The 22365-nt window shown below is 41.6% G+C and overlaps 1 protein-coding gene across 1 annotated transcript in view; it reads right to left on the bottom strand.

Annotated features, from left to right (window-relative positions):
* Nucleotides 1–19481, bottom strand: part of NCKAP1L (NCK associated protein 1 like) — a 53953-nt gene extending 34472 nt beyond the window's left edge. Inside the window, exons 1-15 of the mRNA XM_027858053.1 lie at nucleotides 19283–19481; nucleotides 17807–17917; nucleotides 12063–12155; nucleotides 10031–10087; nucleotides 9051–9193; nucleotides 6589–6679; nucleotides 6355–6492; nucleotides 5016–5064; nucleotides 4752–4908; nucleotides 3509–3565; nucleotides 2676–2772; nucleotides 2250–2359; nucleotides 1654–1786; nucleotides 883–964; nucleotides 663–721 (exon numbers count right to left, since the gene is read on the bottom strand). Of these exons, the coding sequence (XP_027713854.1) occupies nucleotides 663–721; nucleotides 883–964; nucleotides 1654–1786; nucleotides 2250–2359; nucleotides 2676–2772; nucleotides 3509–3565; nucleotides 4752–4908; nucleotides 5016–5064; nucleotides 6355–6492; nucleotides 6589–6679; nucleotides 9051–9193; nucleotides 10031–10087; nucleotides 12063–12155; nucleotides 17807–17917; nucleotides 19283–19384 (1479 nt within the window). The 5' untranslated portion in view covers nucleotides 19385–19481. The remainder of the gene's footprint in view (nucleotides 1–662; nucleotides 722–882; nucleotides 965–1653; nucleotides 1787–2249; nucleotides 2360–2675; nucleotides 2773–3508; nucleotides 3566–4751; nucleotides 4909–5015; nucleotides 5065–6354; nucleotides 6493–6588; nucleotides 6680–9050; nucleotides 9194–10030; nucleotides 10088–12062; nucleotides 12156–17806; nucleotides 17918–19282) is intronic.
* Between the last annotated feature and the right edge of the window lie 2884 nt (nucleotides 19482–22365).

The following is a 22365-nucleotide window of genomic DNA, read 5'->3' as shown; positions in this document are numbered from 1 at the left end:
GCTTCCTATTGCCTCTAGGATAAAAACGTAAACTCCTTTGTTCAGCTTTTAGAGCCCTACAGAAGCTGGCCCCAATCTGTCTTTCCAATCTCATTGGATATTACTCCCCCTCCCACATTCAGCAATAGGCCAAATTGGCCTTCTCTCTGTTCCTTACATGCAACACTCCAACACCCATCTCCTTTACTTTGCATTGACCATCGCACTTGCCTGGAATGTGCTACCGCCTCACCTCTGACTCATACAAACAGTCCCTCCTCTCTTCGGTTAAGACCGAGCTCAAGTACCACCTTCTACTTGAAGCCTTTCCTGATGCCCCTAACTCCTAAAATATCTTGTACTTAAATATGTGTTTTTAGATATATAAATATATATATACACACATATATATAAAGCACACATATAAAATGTATATACACATATATTTTTCATTTTATATTTATGCCATGTTTATATTTATATACATAATTGTCTCCTCCATTAGAATGCAAATTTCTTTGAAGTGGGAATTGTGCCTGGAACATCACAGGGCTGTTAATTAATGCCTACTGATTCATTCATCAAGGTTGGGATGCAGAGTCAGGAGAACAGGGAGAAACTGTGGTGAGTGGTTGGGTAGGGGAGGAGGGGAAGAGACACTAGGGAAAGCACATTCCCATTACCTGTAGTCGGAACCAGTCCAACCTCAGTCCAGAAAAATCAAACTTTTCTCCAGAATCAACTGTGAAGAAAGAAAGAGAAGTTTGAATAGCATCCCAGTAACCAAGATTCCCTAGAATGCTATGTGTTCTGTCCCTATCTCCCCTATCTTAATAGACTAAGATCTCCAGAGACAGTCTCCCCTCCTTCCTCAGTCTGCTGCCCTCACCTCCCTCCAGTTACCTTGTTTGAGGTTAAGAGAGGAGAGAGTGCTGACAAAGGAGGACATGATGATGGATTCCTCTTCTGGGCAGACTGACAAGTTCTGTTAGAAGAGTAAGTAGAGAGGAGGGTGAGATGGGCACAGAGACCCCATTAGAGAAGTGAAGGTTCACAAGGCTCAGCTGATACTGTTACAACAGGAAGAATTTATCATGTGGGAGAGGCAGGGTCGGAGAGGGTTTGAGGAATAGGGATAAAGGAAGAACTACTCTACACGACTCAAAGACAACTTTCTTGGATTCCCCCTACCCTCCTAATGCCCTAACAGCCTCCTTCTAGACATCTGCTTCCTGTTTTGGTGCAGTCTCAGTCTTATTTGTAGCATCCAAGGAGGAAAAAAAGTCAGTGACTCTCATCTCCTTTTTGTTGTTGTTGAATCGTTTTTTTGTTTTGTTTTTTCCAGCTGTGACTGACTCCTCGTGACCCTCTTTGGGGTTTTCTTAGAAAAGATACTGACATTTCCTTCTCCGGTTCATTTTACAGATGAGGAAACTGAGGCAAACAGGGTTAAATTACTTGCCCAGGTTCATACAGTTAATAAGTGTCTGAGGCTGGATTTGAACTCAGAAAGATGAGTCTTCCTGATTCCAGGCCCAGCACGCTATCCACTATGCTATCCAGCTGCCCATCTCCTTTTTACACAGGAGGAAATGGATGAGGCAGTTTGTCCCTCTAAGCTGCCTTGCATGGATGATTCAGAACAGGGATTCCCTCATGGTCAACAGGACATACCTGGATGATGTCACTGAGCACAAGAGCATCAAACCTGGCAAGGTACTGCAGGTGATAGCACTGGATGACTTTGATATGCCTCTGGATCAGACCTCTCACTTTCTCCAGCAAGAAAAGCAGTTCTGCAATATGCCTGGAGATGGATATAGGATTAGGAAGCAAAGTGAGGAGATGAGAGGGAGGGAGAGACAGAGACAGAAAGACAGAGAGAGAATTCAGACTTTCCAAGGACATCTGAGTCTCATCTATAAAATGAAGGCCTTGGATTATTGAAAGGGCATTGAATCTGGAGTCGGCGGACCTGATTCAAGAAATCTCCCATCACTGTATCATCTGGAGCAAGTCACTTACCCTCTCTCTGGGCTTTTGTTCTATAAGGTGCAGGGTTTGAAAGATCTCTAAGATCCCTTCTGGCTCTAAATCTACACTCCTGTGATCCTCCCAGCTCCAACCATACGGTCACATGCTCTGTCCTCCCTGCCCCCTGCCCAGTCCTGACAGCCAAGAGCTTCAGCCGTACTAAGCACTTTGAAGGGAAAGAGTTGGCCCAAGCTTTCCTTTTTTCCCTGTCAAGAAGCCCTTGCTCAGGAACTCACGGGTCAGCATAGTCTTCCGGGGTCTTCGTCTTGGTGACATTTTCTGCGTGGCGAATCAACCAGTTGACCTCATCCCGGATAAAGGATAGAGCCAAGAAGGCCAAGAGGGCCTGGCAAGAGGGCAGAGGCAGTATAAGTTTTTGAACTGCAAAGTGATTCCTGAAGCATACACACAACTCTCACCATAGCACATACAAAGACAACTTCACATGACAACAAGAGTGTTCGAAACACTTTAGTTTTAAGCTTTAATAACTTAAAGGTCACACTCCAACTTCTGGTTGGTATGTTTACAGCAAATGTCAATTCCTAAACTGGGCCTCATCACCAGGCTCTTAGAATCACAGGTTTAGAGGACCATGAAAGGCATCTAGTCCAACCCCTCTACCTTTACCCCTGACCCTCCCTGATATTTCTACAGCTTGCCTTGGGGCCCAGGAGTCCTGGTTCATCCATTAACACAGTCTCCAGCTCCTTCACTGCAATCCTCAAAAACTGTCGGCGCTGGCAATGAAATTGGCCACTGTGAAGAAGAAAAAAAGGAGTAAAGAGAGGGACTCTTGCCTCTACCCAGGCAAAATTTGGGAGGGATGAAGGGCAAAAAGGTGGGGTGGGGGAAGAAGAGGAGTAAACAAGAGGTGAGGATTATAATAATCCTTTGTGTTATAGCAGGCCTGAACAACCTGCGGCCCACGGGCCACTTGCAGCATGCCAAAGGATTTCGGGCGGCCCACAAAAAATATAGAAGAAATGTAGAGGAAAATGTAGCAGAAATCTTTTGGCAGGCCATAGCTTGTACGCACCTGTGTTATAGGTTACAACGTTCTTTTCTTTATCTCATTTGAAATTAACAATTAAGTGACATAATAGAGAAAAACACCTTGCAAAATCCTAAAGTACCTTATAATGTTAGGAATTAATAATAATAATAATGATAATAACAATAATAACCTTATGAGGTACATAAAGGAGATATTATTTTTCCTGTTTTATAAATGAGGAAAATAAAGTTACAAAATTTGCTTACACTAAATGACATTCAAAACTTGAACCTAGACCTTCTGACTTTAAATTGAGTGTGTTTTCCAGGGCACTACACTGACTCTCAGAGAAAAGGAGGGACTTGTGGGTAGTAAGTGCAAGCAGCACATTGGTCAGATTAAGGAGTGTGAGAGAAAAGGAACGGGGGTGAGGCAACGAGGAAGGGGAGCATAAGAGAGCATGGGGATATTTCATACCCACCTAGGGATACCTCCTACCTGTTATTCACCACATACTCTTTGCTTTCCTTTATATCTGTCACTCGTTTGCCATACCTGGGTATTGACATAAGCACAACAGAGTTGGGGAGTCACTGGGGCCTGTCTTTCTGTGTAGACCCTATGTAATCTCACTGTATGCCTAACCCACAGCAGCAGCCCATTCCAGATTGGGAAAGGGCATGTGCCACCCTCCCAGCTCAACTCTTCCCTTCCAAGACCCCAGCTTCAGAAGACTCTTTCTTTCCTATGTCTGGCTCTCTCCTATGTCTGGTTCTCAGCCTGGGCTCCCTTACCAATACTTATGTTCCTATTGTCTGCTTTCTGTCTAGTCTAGATTAGTTTTCCCCTTATACAAGGAACCTGAGAAAGAGGGAGTCTAGGTTAGTCATGTAAAAAATGTTAAAATTAGAAACTAGATAACTATAGTGAAAAATAACTGAATTCTCTTTGTTTTCTGGGTCCTGTTACTAAGATACAGCAAACTCTTTTGCCATGGAACCATTCCAGAACGCTGCTGAAAACAGGATCCTTCAAAGTCATCCTGCTCTTCCACTCACTCTAACAGCCTTTTGTCAAACACTTCTTTTAATGGACTCCTGCTTGGCTTCCTCCTCCAAGAAGACCTCCCATATTAACACTGTCCATCCACCAACCCAGTAACACCATGACTGATCCAGTCTTCCCCCTGAATGTTGTTTCATTAATTGTCTAGGTTTCTGATCTCCCTAAAAAAAAAACCTTTGTTTATACACACACACACACACATAAACACAAACACACATTTGAATCTTAGCATTAAAGGATCGTAGAGCAGGAAAAGAATTGGTATAAACTGTAAATATCTGTAATGTAAAAACAAAACATATAATGAGACTTTAAAAAAAAAATTATCTAGTTCAACTCCCATCATTCTACAGATGGAGAGAAAAACCAAAGCCGTTGACTTTGCCAAGATCACACAGCTAACTTCTAGCAGAGCGAGGACCAATACTTAGCTTTTCTGTCTTCTCAAATTCTCTGCTCTTTCAACCGCATTATGTACCCTTCCTTTTAGACCAGAAATTCCTCAAAAGCAAGGATTTGGTTTGCCCTTTATATGTCTGTTCTTTAAGACACATTCTAAGCCCCTGGAACATTGCTCTGTGTTCCTTGGCATTGACACAAACTCGCTGACTGATTCAGAATGAGAAAAGAAGGAAGAGACCCCAAAGGATGCTAGAGCAGCTCTTGGAAACCTCACCCTTTCAAACTGCCAAACAGGTCTTCAGTGACCTTGTGCACCTGAAGTACTTCCTCTCGGATGAGGGTGATGTACAAGGAGCCCTGAAGGCCCAGCTTCCACAGTTTCTGGCATTGGGGGTTGGCATTAAGGCACCCATGGCACAAGAGGAACCCTACTGCAAGTGGGGAGGAGAGCAGAGAGAAGGAAGTTCAGAGGTTAGAGCCCTTGGGTTTCACTGTTTTGTCATCAAACCTCCTTCGGCCCCATTCCCGGAACACTTACTAAGGATCCAACGTTCCATCACCTCCAAGGAGAGATATTCACAAGCCATCTGAGGGAAAGAGAGGGACAGAGGTCAATCAGTCATTCAGCTTGTCTGTCCCCTGGAGGAGAAGGGCAGCCCAGGAAGAAGAGGAGGTGGGTGAAGGACAAACAAGGAATCTCACTACTGATAAGAGTCACAGATGAGGCCACATGTATTAAGATAAGACTCAATTTACCATTTAACTGAGTGAACCAGGCCACAATGGGCAGACCTAACTGGGTGAAAGCAACCATAACAGGGGTTGGGGAGATTGGAGGAAGAGGCACAAATAGAAAAGGGAAGAGAAATAGAGGCACAATAGATAAAAGATTTGCCTTCTACAAGTTATATCAATATCTCAGGCATTATCAGAAACAAAGAGTAGACCACTGGGAGGTAGGACTGAAGCTTCTACTGACCAACCCAGATCATACTGATCCCTCCATCCTCCTTTTCTGTTCAGTGTCCACATCACTCATCTGGTACCTATTTTATGCTGCCTTGTAATATGAATTATTTTTGTACATCATGTTTCCCTAACTAGACTGCCATTCTCTGAGGACAGAGATTAACTTTTTCTTCTTTGTTTCTCTTCTCCCTCCCCACTCAGCCTCCTGACCCAAAATAAATACTCACTTACTATTCATAGAACAAATGATATGTTTAGGAGTTTGGACTTTATTCTGTAGGTGATGGGAAGCTATTAAAGATGTCTGAGGAGGGTAGTAGCGTGATCAGAACCGTGCCTTAGGAATCTTTACTCTTACAGCAACATATAGAATGAATTGGAACAGGGAGATAAAGAAGCTATTTGAGTTAGGTTTTAGTGAGAGCCATAGCTATAGGTTTGGAAGTTATCCATAAAGGGGATAACTGGCATTGTGGGAGTGGATGAATGGAGAAGGGAGAAATTATCAAGAGAAAGGAAAAGTGCTTTGGGGAATGTCTAAGATAAAAGGAAGCTTCAAAGACAGCCTTATGCTGCCAAATAGATGCTCAAAATATACCAGTTGATTAATTGGAGGCCTTGATTGAATACCCTGCTGGTGCCTCAGTTTTCCCTCTACTTATTCATTCAATAAATATTAATGAATGCCTACAATGTATGAAACAAACACAAATTCCTACACCTACCCCAATCTCCAAACCAATCCACAAATATCCACCAGGCAAGAAATTCTGATTTGTCCCTTTCAGGTAATTCAGAGACAATGCTCAATTCTCCTGGTGCTCCAGGACATCCTGGGAATGAAAAAACCACCCTTCCCCAGAACTGTCCTTAGCTATAATCGCAGCCTGCCAGGGGAGGGAACTGACCGTGTCTGAGCTGGCAGGGTTGATCATGGTTGGGGGGGCACTAATGAGGCTCAGAAGCTGGGCACTCCGCCACTGCTCAGCACCCTGGTTCCTTCGAGTAAAGAGGAAGTACAGGGAGAGGAGGGCCCCACTCACAGCCTGTGGAGAGAGACAAAGAGAACCCTAGAATGAAGGTACAGTAAGGGGGTGAGTAAACTGAATTCTGATGATTTTTCCCCTGCCCCAGAGGCTTGCCTTTGTGTGGGGGCCAAACTCCTCTGTCAGTTTCTTCAGGGGATGATCATATTCCAAAACCATCTGGCCCAGACGAGCAAAGCTAGGGTCACTGGGAAAAGAGTTTGAGAATATTATAGGCCTTCCTTTTACTTACCTGCTCATCCACGAGGGGCCCCTGGGAAGAGAGGGTCCTGGAAGGCATGTCTTAGTCACTGAGAATTTTTTTTTCAATTTGGCTAGAATAGATTTATTTCATCTGTCTGTAAACAAGGTGTTTTAATAATTATGGCATTTTTTTTGAAATGCATGTTAAATCAGATGACTTATACTGTATCCCAGATGTGACTAAATACAGGAAAAGGAATGGACAAGAATTTAGAGATAGAGAGGATCATAGGATCATACATCTAGGGCCAAAAGGGACCTCCAATGTCACTGAGATCAACTCCATCCTTTTACAGATGAAAAAACTGAGGCCCAGAGAGGTGAAGTCACTTGTCCAAGGAAGTAAGCAACAGAGGCAATATTTTAATCCAAGGTCTCTGATGCCCAATCCAAAATTCTCTCCACTCACTTCTTTAACTGCTTTATTTAGAATCATAGTTCAAGAGCTAGAAGAGACCTCAAAGGACTTTAGTCAAAGTCCCTCATTATACAGATGAGGAAACTGAGGCCAATAGGGGTTAAATGACTTGTCCAAGGTCACACAGAGAGTGAATATCAGAGCTGGGACTTGAACCAAGATTATTTGACATCAAATCCTGAAATTTTTCCACCACTGCAACCCTCATATGTACACACAGAATCAATAGGCAAGAATCCCACTTTACCCCCTCCCCAAGAGATGTATTAAGCCCACAGACTACACATCCACACAGATATCCCAGGTCATGTATGTTATGCTCTGTATAAAAACAAAAAACCCCATATATGGAAGCCCATAAACTTTCCTCCCTTGATTGTGTGCTAAAACAAGAAGCCCACTGCTGAAAACATGAGAGGCCCTCAACCAGTACCTAGACTCATAGAACGCCCAAATTGGAAGGGACCTTAAGGCAAGCCCTACTTGAGGCATGAATCCCCTCTAGACCATTCATGACAAGTGGTCCCCTAGCTTCTTCTGGAATACCACCAGAGATTAGGGACTCAGCTGATGGAATCAAAAGTCAAGCAATGGACATGGCCCCCAAATGAATGCACACCAGTGTCCTAAGGGGAATACGTACCCATACACTAGGCCCATCTATAAATATGCATGCATATGGCAACCTGTTAGCACACACACATGCATGAGAGCTTTGATTATTTCCCCATCCTACATGGTGCAGTGGAAAGAGAGCAGCATTTGGTGCCAAAATACCAGGCTCTGCATCCTCACTCTACCACCAACTAACCAATGTGACTTTGAGCAAGTGACTTCATCTTCCCAGTATTAGTTTCCTTGTCTATAAAACAGGGAAGTTAGTCTAGAGAAGAGATTTTGAGTATTTGGCCTGCTGGCCTCATGAGGGCTACAACACTCAAAGTGCAGACTATTAAAATACTGCTATTCAGTCCATTTAGAATTTTCTTGGCGTGATTTGCCATTTCTCCAGCTCATTTTACTGATGGGGAAATTGAGGGAAACAGGGTTCAGTGACTGACCCAGGGTCACACAGCTAGTAAGTGTCTGAGGACAGATTTGAACTCAGGAAGATGAGTCTTCCTGACACCAGGCCCAGCATGGACATCCACTGCTCCACCTAGTTGCCCCTAGATTAAAATGTAATTGGGGAATATTTAACAAAATAAATAAAAATGCAATAAAATATAGATAATATTAACACATGGTTTTCTAAATCAATATGCAACCCTCAGGGGTCATTATGTACAGTTTAGTGGTCCCCATTTCTATTTGAATTTGATATCACTGGACTAGATGAACTTTAAAGTCCCCTCCAGCTCTAAATCTATGATCCTAAAATCCCATGATACCTCAGCCTTCAAGTACTCAAGTTGAACTCGGATTGTCAAGTTTAAATATATGTACTAATGGAGCTGGAAAGGCTGTACCTAATACACAGATCATTTAGGTTTTGCTTGGAATGAATTATAATAAATGTCATTTCTCACAGCGTTATTTTCTTGATTTTCTTTCTACTCATATTAAGCACAGTAAGATTGCATTTCCTTTGCAATTCCCTACAGTGGGGCCCAGATGAGCACAAGGAGGCAGGGTGGGGGCAGAAGCCAGACCAATATTAAAAATGTACCATGTGCAATGCAAAGGGAAAAGTTGATATTCATGAGTTGGCTCTATGTTCATCTGCACCTGGCTCATGGGAAACTCAAGTTGTTTTCATTTCTAGGAGTTATGTCTCTCTATCTGGACCATAAACTCCCAGAAGTCAAGGAGCACCTCTTCTATCCTCTCTGTAGCCAACCCTTATCTCAAAGCCCCGAGTATAGGGCTCTTGGAACAGTGGTTTCCCTTGACCCACCTGTGCCCCTGCGTCATCTCAAAGGCACAGTTATACATGCCAATGAGAACCCTCCGGTCCTCAATCCGTGACAGCAGCAAGATCACTGAGGTGTAGGTCACAATCAGATCCAGGTAGCTCCTGGTGAAGTCAAAGTTGAGGTTCTACAAAGGAAGAAGCGGGGGAGGGCTACAGATCAGACAGTCCATTAATCTGGACCTTCCCACTCCCCACCTTCTACCAGATACTACTTGAGTTGATGGATTTAATTGGTGAGCCTTCCCAGGGGGGGTCAACCCATATGAACCAGGAGAAGGTAGAAGGAAAGCAGAGACTATGGAGAATAGGAAGGGAAACAGGTGGCGGTGGGGAGAGGGACCATAGAACCAGGAGAAAGGACTAAAAGAAGGCATAGGATAGAAAAAAGAACGAAAGGAGTAAGAAAACACTCAAAGAGCAAGGGAGGTTTCAGTACTTGTTTACATTAAATAAATTCCATCAAAGGCATGCTTAACTTGTAACTATATGTTAAATAGTCATCATCTTGGGTCCTTTCGGTAATAGAATTATAGTCTCAGGAAAATACAAACCAAGATAGACATTCCCCTAATCCCATTAGAGTCCCCAGTGCCCTGCTCAAAGTAAGCACTAAATATTCATAGGATCACAAAATTAGAGATGGAAGGAACCTCCAAAGACATTTAGTCCAACTCTCTCCTTCTACAAATGAAGGAACTGAGATCCAGGGAGATTCAAAGTCTTACCCAAAGTCACACAGGTAACATCAAAGATACAATTTGAACCCAGGTCCTCTCTCTCCAAAGTGAATGCTTTTCCCCCGTCCCATGCTATCTCTCCCAATGCCCATTGAGTGGCTTCATTTAATTCCCAGTACCCTTTCCCTAAACCATCTTGCCTCCCCCAACCCTCCTGCTGGGTGACCTTTCTCACGGCCATCCCATGGATAGAGGGGCAGGGGAGAAGGATGCAGGGGGCCTTACAATGTCGAAATGGCACTGGCAAGCATCAATGGTGTTGAGGAGCTCGTATACATGATCCTGAGGAGAGAAGTCAAGACAGAAGCAGATGTAAGGTGGGGATATGTGGAAAAGAAAATGCTCTAACTTGAATTTGTGGGAAAGAGACCTTTGGCTCCAAGAAGGAGATGGCAAAGTGGAGGCGAGAAGGTAGGTGCTAATCATGACTTAAAAGTTTCCTATCATGCCTCAAACTCCAGAAGAAGTGGGGTATATAAAGCAAAGGACACTCCCCAAAAGGCAGTTATGACTGGTTCTAGCTAACATTTCTTACTGAAAAAAACAGTGGACTGAACCCAGGCAGCCTCCCCTATAGGGCTCTTAACCCGAGGTCCATGAAATTGTTTTTTGTTTCAATGTTTTGATAACTGTATTTCAGTACTATTAATTTCCCTTGTATTTAATTTTTTGCATTTAAAAGCATTCTTCTGTGAAGGGGTCCATAGGCTTCACCAGACTGGCAGAGAGGCTCATGAAACAAAAATTGTTAAGGACCCCTACCCTAAAATGCTATCTCCTTGAAAGAAAACAAGTACTGAAAAATAATGCCACCATAGGCATTATTGTAAATACTCTGTACTCAACTGGGGGGGGGAGGGAAATGTGGCCTATAAATGACTGGAGTGCTTTATATTCTAACATTAGCTTTTCCAAAACGTGACCAGAATATACCTTGGTGCTAGATATTGTCCCCTTATTGCAAGTAAAATTAAAGTGAATTCTTAAAATCATATTTTTGGATACAGTTGATCTAACTCTCTAATGAGTTTATCATGTACTATTATATTTTGATAACAATTTATACTACTAGACTAGAAACCCCATGAAGGCAGGGACCAGGTCTTATCTAAGCTTTTTATCTCCCCAATGCCCTGCAGTAGTCTACACATAATAAATACATGTTTGATAAATGACAGTTGCATTGTATTATATTAGGAAAGATTACTCAAGGCATTCAAGTCAGTTTCTTTGTTGGCAGGCCACACTCACCTATCACTCTCTGCCCCCCACCCCAAAAGTTATGCCTATTGGCCCACATGCCATTAAGCAAATGCCAGATTGCCTTTGGAGAAAGTCCAATCCTTGAACCAAGCCAACTTCCCTAAAGTAAATCCCTTTTTAGATACTACCTAAGGGCCTCAGTCTCAGAATCAAAGAAGTTTAGCGTTAAGAAGGGATAACAGCAATCCTCTCACCTTTTTTCAATCCCTCTTTATTCCAGTGCCTTCCCTCTGCTAATTATTTCTTGATTGTTCTGTATATAGCTTGCTTTGTATATATTTGTTTGTACATTGTCTCCCCCATTAGATTGTAAGCTCCTTGAGGGCAGGAACTGTCTTTTGCTTCATTTTGTATCCTCATACTTAGCAGTGTCTGGCACATAGTGAACACTTAATAAATGTTTATTGATTGGTTGATTGATCCAACCCTTTTATTTTAAAAATATGAACTATGGGAACATATGAGAAACTGAGCTCCATAATGGTCAAGGTACTTGGCCAAGATGAAGTACAGATGAAATTAAAGTGAACTGGCAAAATCACATATTTGATATGATGGATAGAACGCTTCAACATAGCTATTGTGTAATATTATGCCTTAGAGTTATCTGCATTGTGTCCAATGGCTGAGGCTCATGACTCCCTTCTGTCCTGTAAATGTTCTCAATTCAAGTCTCCAATCAGGAGAACCTGTCCCTTTTCCAGTATTATCTATCTCCTTTGATAAGCTTCCTGTCCTTCTACCTCCCTTGTCATCCAGTTCTCTAGGAGTTCCCTGCTTAAGTTCCTAGGGAAGATAACTTGAAGCCATGCTTCCTGACCACATCACCTTTTAAACAAACCTCCTAATTCCACTACCAATGGTTTTGATTGTTAAAATGAGGATGGACTTAATCTCAAACACATTAGATTAACAACCTTCTGGGAAAGGGAATGGATTTCATAGGGTCCCTACCTGGTATCACATGGCTAGGACAGAATTAAAGGCTGCTCACCCGAAATTCCATGACATCCACAAATGACTGGTAATAGCTGGTGAGGAATCTGACAATCTCTGCTTTATCCCGGTGAACAGGTCCTAGGTGTTGCTGGGAAGAACACAAAACAGGACAAAAAACACAAGAGGAAGAAGAATTGGGCTCAACTAACAGCCAGAAGGATTTGGGTTAGACATGAAAAACTTCCTAATAGATGTTAATATATGACTAAGGGAAATATGGTCCTCTTTGGAGAACTCTGCACAGAGGAAATAGCCTGAGAGTCTCAGTGTGGTCCTGCCTAGACTCAGAAGGCTACATGAAATAACTGTTCTTCCAAAGCCCCTTTCCACTGCAGAAGTCAATGATTCTTTGGCCACACCAGGAAATTTAGATGTTAATAGAGTTAGATATTAAATGATTTAGAAGACATAAAATAGAATAAAAAGTGCGAAATCTGGGGCTGAAGTAGATGGATATTATAATAGACACATGCTTTTAAGAAAAAGTGAGCAAGGACTCATTGGGTGGGAAAAGAAGAAAGATGAGAACTTGGAAAAGCATTGGCTTTGGGGGAAGAAAGGATAATAACACATATATAGTGTTTTTCTTAAACAAAGTGCTTTCTGTATAACAGATTACACAGTGTATAGAGCTCTGAGCTTGGGGTCAGGAAAACCTGAGTTCAAATCCAGCCTCAGATATTTGTTTGCTACGTGACCCTGGGCAAATCACTTAACCTCTGTTTGCCTCAGTTACCTCAACTGTAAAGAAGTGGGCACCTACCTCCCAAGGTTGTTGTGAGGATCAAATGAGATATTTGTTAAGTACTTAGCATAGTGCCTAGCACATAATAGGCACTATATAAATGTAAGCTACTATTATCATCATTATCATCAACCCTATGAGATAAGTAATACAAGTATTCATAAATCTATTTTACAGATGAATAAACTGAGATTCAGAGAGATTAAAGCCACTTGCAAAGGGAAGAGCCAAGATGGTAGAGAAAAGACAGGAACTTGCTTGAGCTCTCCCCAGAACCCCACCAAACAATTTTAAATAATGTCTCAAAACAAATAATAAACAAATAAACAAAATAATGTTTAAATAATGTCTCAAAACAAATTATGGAGGAGCAGAATCCACAAAAGGACAAGTCAAGACAACTCAGAAAGTAAGCAGGAAAGGTCTGTTGTACCAGAGTGAAAGTAGAGGCCCCACACCAGCAAACCAGCAGTAGGCCTTGGGGGCGACTGAATCAGGAAGAGGGCAGTTGCCTGACCTCTCAGCCCACAGACGGTAAGGGGGTCAGACAACTGGTCAAAAGGAGATTACAGGAGTCCCTCTGCAGGCACCTAGGGCAAGACTCTATTGCACTGCCCATATGTGAATCTGGGTCACAGTTCCTGGTCTCAGTCTCAGGGCAAGGAGGTACATTAGCACACCAGGGACTTGCAACCACAAAGGTGATAGGACCCTGGTCACAGTTACAGAGTAGAAAAGAGTGCTTGTGGTCACTCACAGACCAGCACATAGGCTAGGAGAGTAGTAAACACCTCTTCCTAAATAATAACACCTTGGAAAAATTGAAAACTTACACGTCCCCAGAATTATCTCTGAAAATAGCTGCACAAAAAATCTGAAGCTTGGGATGATGCCCCCTCCACTCAAAGCAGAACCCCACTTTAGCATAGAGTTAAAAGTCAAGAAATAGGCCAGGAAAATGAGCAAATAGCAGAAAAAAGATCCTGACGAGACAAAGTTACTATGGTAACAGGGAAGATCAAAACACAAACTCAGAAGAAAACAAAATCAAAACTTGTGCATCAAAAGCCTCAAGGGAAAATATTAGTTGGTCTCAGGCCATGGAAGAACTCAAAAAAGATTTTTAAAATCAAATAAGAGAGGTCGAGGGAAAAAAATGGGAAGAGAAATGAGACTGATGCAAGAAAATCATGAAAAAGAGTAAGCAGTTTGGTAAAGGAGGCACAAAAGGTACTGAAGAAGGGGCAGCTAGGTGGCGCAGTGGATAGAGCACTGGCTCTGAAGTCAGGAGGACCTGAGTTCAAATCTTCCCTCAGACCAAACACTTGACACTTATTAGCTGTGTGACACTGGGCAAGTCACTTAACCCCAATTGCCAAAAAAAAAAAGTACTGAAGAAAAATAACACCTTAAAAAACAGAATAGCCCAAATAGTAAAAGAGGCACAAAAATCCAATAAAGAGAAGAACGACTTGAAAGCCAAATTGACCAAATAGAAAAAGTTATACAAAAATTCACTGAAGAAAAGAACTCCTTAAAAAGTAGAATTGGCCAAATGGAAAAGGAGGTACAAAAGCTCACTGAAGAAAATAATTCCTTAAAAATTAGAATTAAGCAAGTGGAGCTAATGACTTTATGAGACATCAAGAAACAATAAAACAAAATCAAAAGAATGAAGAAACGGAAAAAAATGTGAAATATCTCACTAGAAAAAAAAAACAATTGACCTGGAAAATAGATCCAGGAAAGATAGTTTAAGAATTATTGGACTACCTAAAAGTGATGATCAAAAAAGGAACCTAGCCATCATCTTTTGAGAAATTATCAAGGAAAGCTGTCCTGATATTCTAGAACCAGAGGGTAAAATGGAAGTTTAAAGAATCCACTGATAACCTCCTGAGAAAGATTCCAAAAGGAAAACCCCCCAGGAATATTATAGCTCCTAGGTCAAGGAGAAAATATTGCAAGCAAGCCAAAAAGAAACAATTCAAATATCATGGAGTCACAGTCAGGATATCACAAGATTTAGCAGATTCTACATTAAAGGATCAGAAGAATATGATATTCCAAAGGACAAAAGAGCCCTAGGATTACAACCAAGAATCACCTCCTCAGCAAAACTGAGTGTAATCCTTCAGGGAGAAAAACAGCTATTCAATGAAATAGAGGACTTTGAAGCATTCCTGATGAAAAGACCAGAGCTAAATAAAAAATTTGGTTTTCAAATACAAGGCTCAGAGAAGCATAAAAAGGTAAAAGAGAAATCATAAGGGATTCAATAAAATTACATTGTTTACATTCCTACTTGAGAAAATGATACTTGCAACTCCTAAATTCTTTTACATTATTATGGCAGTTAGAAGGAGTATACATAGACAGAGGACACAGGTGTGAGTTGAATATTATGGAATAATTATCTAAAAAATAAAAAATTAAAGGATGAGAAAGAGGAGTGCACTGGAAGAACAGGAAAGGGAGAGACAGAATGGGGCAAATTATCTGACATAAAAGAGACATGAAAGAGCTTTTACAGTGGAGAGGAAGATGGGGGGAAATGGGAAGAGGAACACAAACATCTTCCTCTCATTGGAATAGGCTCAAAAAAGGAATAACATACATACTCAGTTGAGTATAGAAATCTATCTTACCCTACAAGAAAGTAGGAGGGGAAAGTGATAAGAGAAGAGGTTGGGGGTGGGGGTTTTAGAAAGGAGGGTGGACTAGGGGAGGTAAAAGTCAGAAGCAAAACACTTTTGAGAATGGACAGGGTAAAAGAAGAGAGAGTAGGATAAACAAGGAGGAAATAGGATGGAAGAAAATACATAGTAATCATAACTGTGAAAAAAATTTACAGCAAGTTTCTCTGATACAAAGACCTCATTTCTCAAATATGTAGAGAACTGAATCAAATTTATAGAAATAAGAGCCATTCCTCAGTTGCTAAATGGTCAAAGGGTATGAACAGGTAGTTTTCAAATGAAGTAATCAAAGCTATCTATAGTCATATGAAAAAATGCTCTAAATCACTATTGATTAGAGAAATGTAAATTAAAACAACTCTGAGCTACCATCCCATACCTATCAGATTGGTTAATATCACAGAAAAAGGAAAATAACAAATGTTGGAGGGGATGTGGAAAAATTGAGACATTAATTGGTGAAGTAATATATTGATTCAACCATTCTAGACATCAATTTGGAACTATGCCCAGTGGGCTATAAAATCATGCATACCCGTTGACCAAGCAATACCACTACTAGGTCTGTATCCCAGAAAGATAAAAAAACAAAAAGGAAAAGGACCTAACTGTGCCAAAATATTTATAGTAGAATTGAATATAAATATATATATATATTTATAAATATAAAATATTTATAGTGGTGGCAAAGAATTGGACATTGAGGGGATGCCCATCAAGTGGGGAATGGCTGAACAAGTCACTGTATACAATTGTGATGAATACTATTGTGCTAAAAGAAATGACAAGCAGGATGCTCTCAGAAAAACCTGGACTTACATGAAGTGATGCAAAGTGAAATGAGCAGAATGTGGGGAACATTGTATACAGTAATAGCAATATTGTATGATGATCAACTGTGAATGACAGTTATTCTCAGCAATACAATGATTCGAGACAATTCTGAAGGATTTAGGATTAAAAAAAAATACAATGATTTCTACCTCTCCATAAAGAACTGATAGAGTTTGAATGCAAATTGAAGCATAATTATTCTTTACTTTATTTTTCTTGGATTTTTTTTGTCTGTGTTTTCTTCCACATGACTAGTATGGAAATATGGTTTTCACGACTGCACACGTATAATCTATACCAAATTGTTTGCCTTCTCAGTGAGAGGGGGAAGGGAAGGAGGGAAGGAGAGAATTTGGAACTCAAAAATTTTTTAAAACAAATGTTAAAAATTGTTTTTACATGTAATTGGGGAAAAATAAAATTTAAAAATTTTTAAAAAGAAAAAAAGCCTCTTGCCTATAGTCAAGTGTCAATGTCAGAGTGGGTATTCTAAACAGGGTACACTCTTTCCATTCTACCAAACTGTGCTGGAAAAAAAGAGGGATTAATGAAAAAGGGGTCCAACAAAGTTAGAAGTAAGCCTTAGGTGAAGAAGGTGAACCTGAGAACTTCCAGCTAAGAACAGTAATCAAATAACAATCTGTTAGGCTGGTCTAGTTTTCTTCCTCTAAAACAAGTGTTCTTAACCTAGGTCCATGAACATTGAAAAAAAATATTTTTTTAAATAACCATATTTCAATGTATTTGGCTTCCTTTATAATCCTATGTATTTTATGTTAGGCATTTAAAAACACAATTTGAAGACAGGGTCCATAGGTTTCACCAGATTGACTGACCAAGGAGTCCAGGAACATAAAAATGGTCAGGAGCTCCTGCTCTAGAAAAGTAAGTATTTTCACCAACCTTGCATTGGAGGAAGGGGGAGAGACACTGCTTGAGCAGTTGAGGTTTCCAGTCTTACGTTCTCAGAATGAATATTCAGAACTTAACAAAGTTATAACCATAAGACAAATCAAATCAAAGAAAAAGATTACACAATTCAGTGGGGTAGTGGCTAATAACAATCACCTAGCTCACAGGGCTGTAGTGCGGAACAAATGAGATCATGTGTAAAATGTGCTTATATAAATGCTAGCTATTGCTATAATTTTTAGTCTCCCACCCTTTACCAAGTTTAGGGAAGGGGCAGTTGGAGAATGAGGGTCTTGTTCATTCTGGGGTGGGCCTGGGGTATGGAAGTTTGCTTTGCTTGTACTTTGCATGTTTGTTATAAGAATTTTATTTTCTTTTTCTTTCTTTTTTCCAGGGTAAAAGGTGGAAGAAGGGAGAGAAGATAAATGTCTTTTAGCTGGAAAAAAATTCAATTGAAAAAAGAAAAGAAAATAGAGGAGAGGAGAGAGGTAGGCTGAAAAAAAATTAATTAAAAAAGAAAAAAAAGGAGAAGAGAGGCAGGCTTCTCACCGTGCTACTTCGGACATCTATGTTGGGGAATTTCTTGCTGATGTATTTGACAGATGATTCCATGGACTTTTCCAGGAGAAAAGGTGGCTTGGATTTAGGATCTGAACAAGTCTGGATAGAAGAAAACAGAGAGGGTCTCTACCAGTCCTCTGACCAGCTAGAAGCATCATTCTGCCTGCCTCATTTATCCTTCCAATCCCACTATAGGAAGGAGGGATCTGAGAATTATTCCCTTAGGACTGGCATCAGAGGGCTGGCTAAGCTGGCTGGCCACAGAAACATCAGAGCATGGGAGGTGCCCAAAGTTAAGAATTGCTCTCTGCTTGGCCCAGCACAAAGAGGAAGCTAAGCTAACTAACACCCCTAACCAAGGCCGGAAGGAACAAGGAAGGCAGTCAGTCAGCTTGGTAGGCCTACAGCTAAAGTAGATTTGGGGAGAAGTTCAGTAACAGAATTTGATTTCTACAGCACCATCTCCTCCACAAAGGGCACTATGGGAGCCATGGGTCAGAAACTCACTTATGGACAATACAATTAATAGCAAAATGCATAAAACTCTTCCCTGCTCTTCTCCTCCCTGGCCCCCCCTCCCCCCATTCTCTTTTCTCTTCTCCCCCACCCCTGCCCTTCTCTCTTCACTGCCCATCCTCACCCCTCTTTTGTTCCACTTAATATCCATCTAACTCATTGCTCCTATGTCCCCCACATATTAGTGTGGGTTATCTCAGCCAGGAGGGGAAAAATGTATTTATCTGTCTCAAAAGACATTACCCTTCTCTACCCAGGCAATAGGTTCTCCCCTCTGCCCAGCTCTTCCATGATAAGGTCTCAGTTGAGGAGTCTATGTCAAATATCAGTATGAGGGTGAACCCCAGGATTCTGGTTCAAATACTTTCTCCAAGAGGCTCAGAATATAATTTTTGCTTCTGACCTAGCAAAAAAATACATTCTCACCATGGTATCAATCATAAAATCATACATCTACAAAGCTGGAAGGATTCCCAGGGGCCATCTAGTTCAACCCTCTCATTCTTCTGATGAGGAAATACACACATACACACACACACACACACACACACACACACACACACACACACGAAAATTAAGTGATTTTTCCCAAGGTCACCTGGGTAGTAATTGAGGCTGGATATTAACATGGACCATCAGACTCCAGAGTTAATAGGGGATTGTACCATGGTACTTCTCCCAATGATCAGTGATGAGAATCAGACTAAGGAAAGAGGGAACTTGAGGAGGAACCCACCCATCTGGCCTCCCCCTCATGCTAGAGGACTCCAATCTCCTCCAGTCCTTTAGCTGTGGCTAGAGACCATTCAAATGGGCAAAAAGCAAGGGTTAGTGTAGGAGAGTAAGCACTAACCACTGAACTTGAGGGCCTCAGGACAACAGACTGACCCTGACCACCCTTGGCTGGCCCTAGAACCCTGAAGGTCAAATCCACCCGGTTTCACTTACCTTCTTGATGTTATAAATTCGAATGAGAACCCCTCGCCCACGGTCATTTAGAATGGTGAGCTTCTCAGTCAACTTATGCTGGTAGCAGGAGGTCATCGACATGATGACCGCTGAGCTAGGAAGGATTTCTCGCTGTAACCCTGATCACTAGAGTCACCCAAAGACTCTGGGTGGGGAGAGCTGATTCGTTTGGTGAATCTGTCTTCCTGCTGCCTTTGTGATTGGCTCTAGGGGTAAAAACCTGTCATAGTTCACAAGCTCTGAGAGCTTTCTCCTTCCTTTTTGTAAATTCACCCCCAAGAGACTTCCCCTTTCTGGCCTTTCAGCGTTTGTTTGGGGTGGGGTGCAGGGAAGAGGGAGAACACCCAATTTCCCATAAAACAAAATACAAAAACCTTGCCTGGCATTCAAAGCCCACAATCTGGTACTAGTCTAGCTCCCCAGCTTTAGCTCCCACTACTGCCCCACAGATATCCTCTTTTCCTGACCTATTTACTGTTCCTACCATACTCTAGTTTTTAGCATGATCCCTTCAACTAAAATGCCTTTGCTCCTCCCCCACAAACACACATAGATCACTCTACTCATCTCAAACCTACCAATTCTCTAAGGCCTTCCTCAAATCTAACTAATGCAGCTTCCTCTAAACTCCTCTGACATGTTTTGTTTAGCATTGATTACTTTCTCCTGGTTTTCCTCCTACTTATCAGACCATACCTACTGAGGTTCCTTTGATCTTCATCCAGTTTGCGCCCACTAAATGAGGATGTCCTCCCAAGGCTCTATCCTGAGCCTTCGTCCTTCTACGTTATTTCACTTAATAATCTCATCAGCTTCCATTGGTTCAATTATCTCTATATAGATGATTCCCAGATCTCCATATCCAATCTTAAACTCTCTCCTGAGCTCCAGCTACCTACTGAATATCTCCAACTGGATGTCTTTTAGATATCTTCTCAAACTCAGTATGTCCAAAATAGAACTCATCATCTCTCTCCCCCAAGCTCTCCCCTCTTCTTCCCAGTCACTCAGGTCCCCAGTCTCAGCATCATTCTCTCTCATATAAGACAGCATATCTAATCAGTTGCTAAATCTTGTCCTTTTTTTTTTTTTTGCTTTTGGAGACAATTAAGGTTAAATGACTTGCCCAGGATCATTCAGGTCCTCCTGATTCCAGGGTTGGTGCTCTATCCACTTTGCCACCTAGCTACCTCATCCTTTCTTCCTATTCGTCCCCGAGTCTTTTTTTTTTTTTTTTTTTTAGGCAATTGGGGTTAAGTGACTTGCTCAGGGTCACACAGCTAGTAAGTGTCAAGTGTTTGGTCTGAGGCCGGATTTGAACCCAGGTACTCCCAACTTCAGGGCCAGTGCTTTATCCACTCTGCCACTTAGCTGCCCCTTTCCCCGACTTTTATCACTCATAGGGCCACCACCCTAGTTTATCACCTCTCAACTGAATTACTACCATAGCTTTCTAAATGGTCTCCCGGCCTCAAGTCTCTTCCCATTCCAATCCATCTTCCACACAGCTACCAAAACGATTTTCCTGAATCATGCGTCTGACTCTATCACTCAATAAACTCCAGTGGCTCCCTATGACCTCCAGTATCCAACATAAAATCTTCTGTTTGGTTTTAAAAGCTCTTCACAACCTGATCTCTTCCTACTTTTTCAGTTTTCTTACACATCAAACCTCTCCATGCCCTCCACAATCCAGCTAGACTTGCCGACTTGCTGTCCCTCTTGCACAAGGGACTCCATCCACCATATGGATACCTTTGCACTCTGGCCTCCAGGCTTACAGTGCTCTCCTACTCATCTTCACAGAGTCCCTAGCTTCCTTCAAGAAGGAAGACCAAATCCCCTTTCAGGAGGAGGCCTTTCCTGGTTCCTCCAGTGGTTAGTGCCTTCTGTGGTTATCTTCCATTTACACTTCATAGATCCTGTACTATCCAGTTGCTTGCATCCTGTCTACCCCATTAAAAGCTGAACTCCTTGCCTTGCAGATGAAAACTATATTTTTGCATTTCTTTGTATCTTCAGACATTAGCACTACTCCTGGCACAAAGTAAGTGCTTAATAAATGCTTGTCCGTTCCTCTTAAGAAGTGACAAATTATAAACAAAAGCAAGTTACATGTGCTGTCCCCCACCCCCACTGTATTGCCAGTTTTGCCTTTTTTTTTTTAAGAGAAGGTAGTATGTGTGTGGGCAACTAGATGGCGAAGTAGATAGAGTTCTGGGCCTGGAGTCAGAAAGACTCATCTCCCTGAAATCAAATCTGGCCTCAGACACTTACGAGCTTTGTGAGCCTGGGCAAGTCACTGAACCCTGTTTGTCTCAGTTGCCTCATCTGTAAAATGAGCTGGAGAAAATGGCAAACCACTCCAGTATCTTTGCCAAAAAAACCAAACAAACAAACAAATGGGGTCATGAAGAGTCCAACACCACTAAACAACAGCTATATAGGTGTGCAGCAGGAGATGGCTTTTCCTAAGATATTACACAAGGAAATCTCTATTTCATTCCCTGGTTTTCCCAGGAAGTTTCATTTGTTTGTTGTTTTGGAGAGGAAGGGAAGGGATAGATCTTAGGAAAAATTAGGAAGTTGGCCAAATTTATTTTCAGTTTTACCTTCCCTAGGCTCAGGGGATTAATTCGATCTTGGGGAAAACTCATTCACACTAGGCTATTAGGAACTTAATGTGTTTTCCCTCCCAAGGGCATTTGGTCTTTAAAAGAGCAGTCTGGAAAGAGTAATACATAATATAAAGGAATGAATTACTAATGGAAAAAAGGCAGACAGCAATGAAGGATAGCCTTTGTTTAGTTGGGAAAAGAAGGGGGCATAGGGAAGAGGGAGAGAGAAGGGTCTCTGTGACTTTCTTATAAGTTTACTCTGTCGTGATTTTAAGGGTCTATAGGATGGGGCAGCTAGGTGGCGCAGTGGATAGAGCACTGAGGACCTGAGTTCAAATTCGGCCTCAGATGTATAACATTCACTAGCTGTGTGACTCAGAGCAAGTCACTTAACCTCAATTGCTTCACCAAAAAAAAAAAAAAAAAAAAAAAAGGCTATAGGAT

The sequence above is a fragment of the Vombatus ursinus genome, unplaced genomic scaffold, assembly GCF_900497805.2.
Source record: "Vombatus ursinus unplaced genomic scaffold, bare-nosed wombat genome assembly UNPS02012709.1, whole genome shotgun sequence".
NCBI lineage: Eukaryota > Metazoa > Chordata > Mammalia > Diprotodontia > Vombatidae > Vombatus > Vombatus ursinus.
The sequence above is the reverse complement of the archived record's forward strand: the minus strand, read 5'-3'. Positions and strand labels throughout refer to the sequence as shown.